The sequence below is a fragment of the Parus major genome, chromosome 7 (genome assembly GCF_001522545.3).
Source record: "Parus major isolate Abel chromosome 7, Parus_major1.1, whole genome shotgun sequence".
Lineage (NCBI taxonomy): Eukaryota > Metazoa > Chordata > Aves > Passeriformes > Paridae > Parus > Parus major.
In genome coordinates, this window is record NC_031776.1 from 18,630,382 (window position 1) to 18,638,571 (window position 8,190).

The window sequence follows — 8,190 nt, forward strand, 5'->3', positions numbered from 1 at the left end:
TGGCGCAGTAGCCGAGCGCTGGGAGAGTTGCCAGGGAAACGCAGCTCCCACTGAGCCAGTGATAGCAACAAAAACAATTTGCGCGAAGAGGTTTGAACGATATCGCGGCGCGGTAAAACCAGCTCTGAGCGTTTGTCCTGTGAGTTCCACCTGCTGCCATTGCCTCCTGTGCCTGACGCTACATCTGTCCTCTTACAGGTGTTGGTACAGAGCTATGGGTAATGCAGCGGCGGAAGATGAATTAACGCTCTTTGAAAACGATATTAAAGAGTTTTGGATCCAGTTTAAAATCAGTTATGGAGCTGAACAGAACAATCAGACTTCAGCGCTGAGAGATTTGTGCAAGGAGACTATAGAAGCTCTTTCAGGTAAAACGGCTCTATGCTCGTATTAACTCTGCTGTGTGCAAGTTATCATCAAACTTCTTCAGATAACTGAAGCAACTTTCCCTTACAGAGAAATGGTCCAAGAAGCTGAAAGAAGAGGACCTGATGATTGACAAAATTCAGGAGTATAACAATGGTACAGTTACTTATTGTGTCCAACTTTTATAAAATTAATTTAATACAGCTGAATAATATGTTTAACTTCACATATAAAAAGGTAAGTAATAACATCAGAATGAATACATAATAAAACCCAAACATAATCGGTTGGTTACAATGTAAATTTCAAGTCAAAAGCTATTTGTTGAAAATCTTTTAATGATGCAAAAATAAAAGTTTTCTGCATAAAGTGTAAGTATTTAAAACAACAGAGTGTCAGAATTTTCTGACTGCAGTAGGAAAAGTAAATTGCTTTGTAAAGCTAAATATTGTGAGGCTATTTATGCCTTTTCTGTATTAGAGAATACTGTCAGCTCATCAGTCTAGGGTTAACTTGTCTGAATTTTGTAAAATTCAGACTATCAGGCAAAAATTACTGCAACTCTCAGTGTTTGCATTCTTGGCTTTCTGTCATTATCTGTTGGCAGGAGCCACCATCTTAATGCTTTGAAGGTGTATACAGTGCTGGCACTAGAAACAAACTTCATCTGATTAAAGGATCAGAGCAGCTCCATACTTTGTAGCTTCTCTTAGGAATAATTTTCACTTTAAGCTTTCATTTAATGCTCTTGGTATAGCTGAGCTGATGTCTCTCTGCAGCTAAGGTACCATGCATTCCACTGTGTTTTATTCAGATAAATAATTTCAAACTATTTAAATTTTAAATGGCAGGGACATACTTAATCTACTGCATATGTTCATATTTTCTTTTATCCTTTCAGAGATTCTCCAGCAGAGTAAATACTTAGCAGAAAAGGAAGAGCAGTTGACAGAAATAAAATCGAAGCTAAATGAAGAAGAAGAGCAGCAGAAAAACTTGAATGACAGCATCCAAGAACTTAAAGAAGAGTTGATGAAGAAAATGGAAAGTAAGAAAAGGATAATAATTAAATTTCCTTAATTGAAGGAGGGGTTGTTTTCAGCATTTGTTCTTTATTGGTTTTCTGCTGTTCTAAATGTTTTTTTATATCCTTATTTTGCGTTTGATACTTACAATGGATTTTAAAATTCTAGTAAAATCTTCTAAAAATAAAGCTGCCAAGGAGAAAGCAGAACAAGTGAACAAGATTAAAACATTGTTTAAAGAGCATCTTGGATTGGAGATGCGTAGAATTCACGGTAAGTTTCTGTAGTTTCCTGTGTACTGATACAATGTGGTTCATGTTGGATTGTGCAGTGAAGAGCACATGGTTTACACACCTGATCAGTTGGTTTAGCCCAGCTACTACAGTTGTCTCTCAAATGGCAAAATATGCTAAAATGCATTTGTCTTGCAAAGAGACTAGGGTAGCATAATTTGTCCGTGTTCTAAGAATATTAATTGAACCTAACTTTTTATTGTGAGTTTTAGTCATTGTGACCCTGCAGCAGAAATTAATGGTATTAATTAATTCTGCTTGTATTTATTTTAGATGAGCAATTACAGTTTATATTCAGACACATTGACCACAAAGATCCTAACAAGCCATATGTGTGTACCCTTTCCATAAATGAACAAGGGGACTATGAAGGTATGTGAATTTTGAATACTTAAATAAGAGGATTGAATCTGACACCTCTGTTTGCAGAAAGGAGAGGAGTAAAGTGCAGTTTAGCTGTAATCTTTAGTCTTCCAATTTCTGAATAAAAATCTTGCAATGGTAACATTGCTTCTTTGATTATGTTGGTCTTGTTAACTTATGTGAAAATACAACTGCTTATTTTCACTGCCCTCCATTTATGGAGATGCTGTTTATTTTGTATCAAGCAAAGCAGGAAAAGGATATACAGAGATGAGAATGCTTCATTTAGTAGTTTGTTTCTACTACAGTGGGTGTGTATGCTGACAGGCATATTTCAACTTGTTCCAGAAGCCTAGTAGGCAGAAAAAAGGTGACATAGGTGAAAGAATAAAACTTGACATCCAGCATTCCCTTTCTGTAAGGGCACAGCCTTCTGGATCTCAAAGCTGGTTTGGCTATATAGATCTTACTTCAGTTATGGAATTTGAGTGCTGGATAGCTTCTAGACAGATACTACCAGAGTTCTGCCGTGCCCCTAGGTACGAACTGAAGAGATTTCTGGTTTTACTAATTCAGATTTAAACTGTTGAAGTTAAAAGTCTATCACATGCTGGGCTACATCAGTTTACAGTCTGCTTACCTGCAGAGCAACAAAATGGTTTAGGAATGTGTTTCAGTTTTTGAGCAGGCTAGGAGCAGGGAGTTTCTGTAACAGCTCAGTTAGGAGCACAGCACTGAGTGGGAGGTCAGAAATCAAAAATACTGTTATGTTCTTTGAGGCTTTCTCTTTACTGAAAGAAAATGAGACCACTCAAAAATAACGCAGGTGGAACCTAAAACATAAAAAGGTAACAAGCTACATTAGTATTTCATAGGTGCAGAAAAACACTGATATCGATTTATTTTTTTAATCATAGTCTAATCTTTTGCAAATTTGTGTCATTTTAGTGACTTCCTGTACTCCTCCTCTGGACTGCATTGCAGAGTTACAGCTCAAACTGAGAGAAACTAACAATTTTTCTGCATTTGTTGCCAACATCAGAAAAGCTTTCACTGCTTTATCATATAAACAGTCTGCATGAAACCAGTCTGTACCTCTTTCTGTCTGTAGAGCAGTCTTCTTTCCTTCCTGTTGCTGAAATGGTGTATTTATCTGTGTCTGACTCTTAATTTCTAAATAAAGATAATGAAAGCATTATTTTAGTTTACTGTTATCTACACACACTTTGGATCATTCTTCAAACAACAGTATCACCAACTACTGCCTTAACTGAATGTCTCTGGACTTGTAAATTTTGATCCATTCCATGCATTATGATAATGCATGATAATGATCTAATAATAATGATAATGATATAATGATTTGTATTTAGCTACCCCAGGGAGATAATCAAAATAAAGTACCTTCTCTAGTTTGTGTATATTTTCCAAAAGCATTGATGTGTCTTTCAGATTTCTGTGTGGTTGAAATAGGCCTGAAACTCATTGAAAAAAAGTTTGCTTTCAGTTACTTGTGTCATAGGTCATTGTCTTGATTTTTATCCTAACTTGTACTCTACAGTATTAGCATTTCTATTCATGCATCTAAATGGTTGTTTTTCTTCTGGTCTGTTAAACTTTGTCATTGGAAATCTTTTGACATAGCAAAGCTTGAACTATAATGTATTAAAGTATGAAATACAGTGGTGACAAATAAATCATGTCTATATTTTGCATCTTACCAAGAAGACTATCACAGTGCTCAGCTTTGATTTAAAATATTTTTCTGTCTCATAAAGTGTTTTTATTTTTACAGAATATTTAAAAGGACTGCTGCAACAAGAAAGAAAATGCTTCATTTGATAATATACCACAGTTCAAATAAAGTCTTGACTAAGTTCAGTCCTAGAAATCCTAGTGAATCAAAAACCAATATGTAAGACCTAGTAATTTAGACATGTTTAAATCTGGTGATCAGATCTTACCTAGTCTGATCAGATAGTATGGTTGGGAATATTTCCCAATCAGATGTGAACTGTATTTTAAATAATTTTGTTTCTCTAAACTTACCGTATAGCTTGATGGATGCACCACAGACTACACCCTCAGCTTCTAGGAGTGCAATTTAACAAAAAAAAGAGTAAAAGATAAAATCTTCCATTTTTTCTTCCCTACAGATCATAATTTGCTGTTTGCTAAGTAGTGCATCATTTTCTGTGGTGTGCCCTATTCTTTTTTTTCTTGTGTTACAGCCAGTTATACACAAAGCCAATAAGAAGGGTAACGGTGCTAACTGCTTACACTGCAATTTTAGAACAGAATGCCAGCAGAGAATTACTAAGCACTGTTATAATGACATATCAAATCAAACAAATCCTCAGTTTTTACTTTGTCCATATCTGAAAATCCTGTGACTGGCAATGGGACAAAGAAGCGAGGGATGGGAGCCTGACTTCAAGAGTCATTTTTCATTATAGTGGATTTGCTTGCTTTTCAATTAGATTAACAGGAATATTTAAGCTGTGGGTATTTCTTTCAACTAATTGCTTCTACCACTAAAAGAATTCTGTGGGTATTTTTATGGATGTCAGTAGACTAGCCAGGAGTTTCAAAAAATGTATTGGGGCAGCTCTGCACTTTCCACTTGTGTCATCTCTCTGAGGCATAATGGCTGCTGTTGGCATCTCTTCCTTGTACAGAAGCCCTTACCTTCCATGTGGGAAAGCCTGTGCCTTCTGGCTTCTCACTAATGGCAGTGCTCTCATATCCAGAATGACTACTCATTTTGAAGCATACCCTTGCCCTACTTCACCTGTCTGTGCCAAGCACCTCTGAGCTGCTCTGAAAGTAAACTTCAGCATGCTCTACTAAATAGTTTACAGCTGCTGCACGAAAGCAAAAAGGCAGGCAGAACACAACCACCTCATTTCCATGATTTAAAATGGAGCTGTTTAATTGTTAAGAGTGTACGTATTGCTCAGACACCCTCTGTAACATACATTATTTGATCATCCTCACAGGAGAAAGAAATTTAAATGCCTTGAGTAATAAAGACAGATGTTCAAACTTAGTGCCATTTTCTTTTCTTGTTAATCCCATGCATGAGTGGTGACAAAATGAACTTGTCAAGATTGCCATGCACAGAACATAAAACATGTGACAACTGCTTTATTGGAATATACATTCTTAGAAATTATTTGCTAGAGAATATGATGTGTCTGCTTGTAAATGTCCTGTGTATATGCCTAAAGCAAGAAGTTTGAAATATTTGTTGTAATATAAATCTTTAGAACTCCTTTTGGAGCTAGAATAATGTACCTGCTTATATATACCAGAGCAAATCAGAGATCTTACTCTACTAAAACAGAGCCAAACATTCCAAAAGTGGGTTAAAGCTAGGAAAGTGTATACAATAGTTTTGCTTCTTTACTTATTCTAAAGTAAAACTGGCCTGTGAGTTCCATGAAACAGCCTGATTCTAGTAGATCTGTCTTTTCATTTTAAAACCTTTGCTTTAAATCTGCACTAATTGCTTATAGAATGCCACACACCTGGATCTGTGATAATTTGGAATTTTCTATTTGTTACGAAGCTACACAATACAGTGATATCAAATAATAGTAAAGACAACTAGGATAACAGAATAGAATACCTATCTATACCTAACAGATACAGTTACTGGGAACCCAGTGTGCTGATTAGTACACATACAAACTGAAATGTCCCGAAGAGCAGATGGGAATGCCCTTGAGCACAAAAGCAATATGCAGCTTAGAGGCTGTGACACACAATCAGCTAATGCTGGTGGACCATTTATTAGCAGGATCTTAAGGCAGACATAGATTTTAATGAAAGTCAGTAAAGGCTTTTTTAGTGTTTTTTTCATAAATCAGTTTGCCCAATGCTGAACATTGCTTTCACTTTCAAAGTGCTGACCCATACTTAGCTACCAAGGGTCAAGTCTGAAATGGAAGGGTTCGTGAACTAATGCTGACCATACAGCAAACTGCTGATATACTGGTGCTCAGCACCTCATAAATTTATCTCATATTGTAAAAATCTGGGGGAAGGATGTTGAATTTTTTTACACACCTATTCAAACAAGAGTGGAGGTGGTTACTCTTGCATGTTGTTAGATGTATTTTGAAAAGCAAACAAACAGGTACTGGCTACATTTGTGAAAATCAAAAAAGACACAGAAGTTACGTTGTACTTGTGTCATACTGTCTTCTCTAATGAGTCAATTAACTGAATTTATGCAGTACCTTGAAATTGTCTAAATTAGTTTTGTCATTGTAATACCATAACATTGCTGTGATTTAGAACTTTTTAAAAGCCCTGTGGAACTTGACATAACAAACATATGCACACATAAATCAGTCCCACAGGCAGAGTAAGAGTATGTATTTTAACCGTGTGAATAAGCTATGCTAAATGATTCCAGTATTAGTCTTATCTTTTTGAAAGCAATAGTTGAAATTCAGTTACATGAGGCATTACTGCTAAAACAGGATTGTATGCCTGAAGGGTTGGGAGGAATGGTTCTGACTGCCAGACAGTGACACCACTCGTTTTATCCATATTATCCCTAATCACTCTGACAGCCCTACACAGAGATAAGTTGTTGCAGCAGAAGCAGAGGCACTGAAGCCTAATTTTCCTACAGATCTGTGGGTTTGTCCTTAAATAGTGCCATTCTCTTCACTGCGATCTCAGCTCTTTTTTACAGTCTAAGGATCAGAGCCATAGAACCACTCCTGAGTTATGCAGTTTGGCCCCTGCTTTGCTGCTGCTGAAGCTGCAGGACACCAGTTGCAGCCTGCTGCAACTCCGAGCCCGGGCGGGAATGAGTAAATAAAAGTTAATTAGAACCCGTTAAAATTACAAAGCAAAGGGAGGGACAGCGCTGGGAGCACAGCGAGACTCTTTCTGCTCACCTTCTTTATACACTCAATGTTGCATAGCCTCATTAATATTCACGAGCAGGCCTTATATGTCCTCCCGGCACCTCGCACAGTCCGTGGCTTTGTCCTTATCTGTAGATTTGGCTGCTCCCAAGGTCTGTCAGTCGCTGCCTTTCCCCGGTGGAAAGGCTCCGAGGTGCAGGCGTGGTGCGGAGCGGTGTTACCCTGCCCGGCCTCCCAGCACGCCGCGCCTCCGCAAGGGGCGAGCGCTCGCCCCCCATTGCCCTGACAGCCCTGTCAGCCAGAAATCACAGAACGGAAAGGGAAGGATGGAGGGGAGAACAGAAAAGGATTCAAAACCTAATCGGAACCACGAAAGTACACGTCAAAAGAACTGTAAACCTTAACAGAACTTCTTCTCACCATACTTAATAACTCCATTTTCATGAGCCAATCACTACACCTTATTCATAACACTGTTTACCCTTCGCCCAGTTCATTGTTCTGTGTCTCTCCTCTCTACCTGACTGCTGACTTTAAGTACATTATAAGGACAGGGATAACTGCAACACAATCTCCTTTTCAAATTTGGACTAATTGAGCAACACGTTCAAAAGTTGTTGGGGAGACCAACAGAAGCTAAAAATAGTGTCTCAGTCATGTGTGGGGTGGTTTTTCACATGACTTTTTTAAATATATATATAAATAGTCATGCACTGAAATGATTAATTAAGATACAATTAGCATCAGTGTGATTTTCTTCCTTTTTAGTCTGTTGAACAGACTAAAAAGTTGAACAATGCTAATTACTACTCACCCTTTTTATGACTGATGGGTAACTCTACATGGAAACACGCTCTTTGACTTGCCACAGTGGATTACTTTGCACTGGATCCTGGGCTCAATTCTTCATTATCTATTATCTTCTACACCATAGCCTCAGCTGGAACAACTGGTTGAGCAGAGAAATAGGTCTGTTAGAACACCAGCTATGTATCATTATTTTGATTTAGAAGCATGCTACACTTCATACTGATGGCAACTGCAATTAACATAAAGGAATCCAAGCTTTTAAGAGAAGGCTGCATACATTAACCTTTTGGCTAAGAGAGGAATAGGTCAAAGTGATAGGTGACCTCGTGGGTGGTTTACTAGGTAAGTTACAGCATAATACATTGATTATTATAGGTTTAAAACAGGCAAACAACTAATACTTAACGTCCCATAAAAAGCTAATGAGAGAAATTTGCTTGTCTATCT

The 8,190-nt window shown here is 37.6% G+C and overlaps 1 protein-coding gene across 1 annotated transcript in view; it reads left to right on the plus strand.

Moving 5' to 3' along the window:
- Positions 1 to 3,928, plus strand: part of SPC25 (SPC25 component of NDC80 kinetochore complex) — a 4,164-nt gene extending 236 nt beyond the window's left edge. Inside the window, exons 2-7 of the mRNA XM_015634280.3 lie at positions 199 to 368; positions 457 to 522; positions 1,268 to 1,414; positions 1,560 to 1,664; positions 1,958 to 2,056; positions 2,996 to 3,928. Of these exons, the coding sequence (XP_015489766.1) occupies positions 215 to 368; positions 457 to 522; positions 1,268 to 1,414; positions 1,560 to 1,664; positions 1,958 to 2,056; positions 2,996 to 3,129 (705 nt within the window). The 5' untranslated portion in view covers positions 199 to 214 and the 3' untranslated portion in view covers positions 3,130 to 3,928. The remainder of the gene's footprint in view (positions 1 to 198; positions 369 to 456; positions 523 to 1,267; positions 1,415 to 1,559; positions 1,665 to 1,957; positions 2,057 to 2,995) is intronic.
- The last annotated feature ends 4,262 nt before the right edge of the window (positions 3,929 to 8,190 follow it).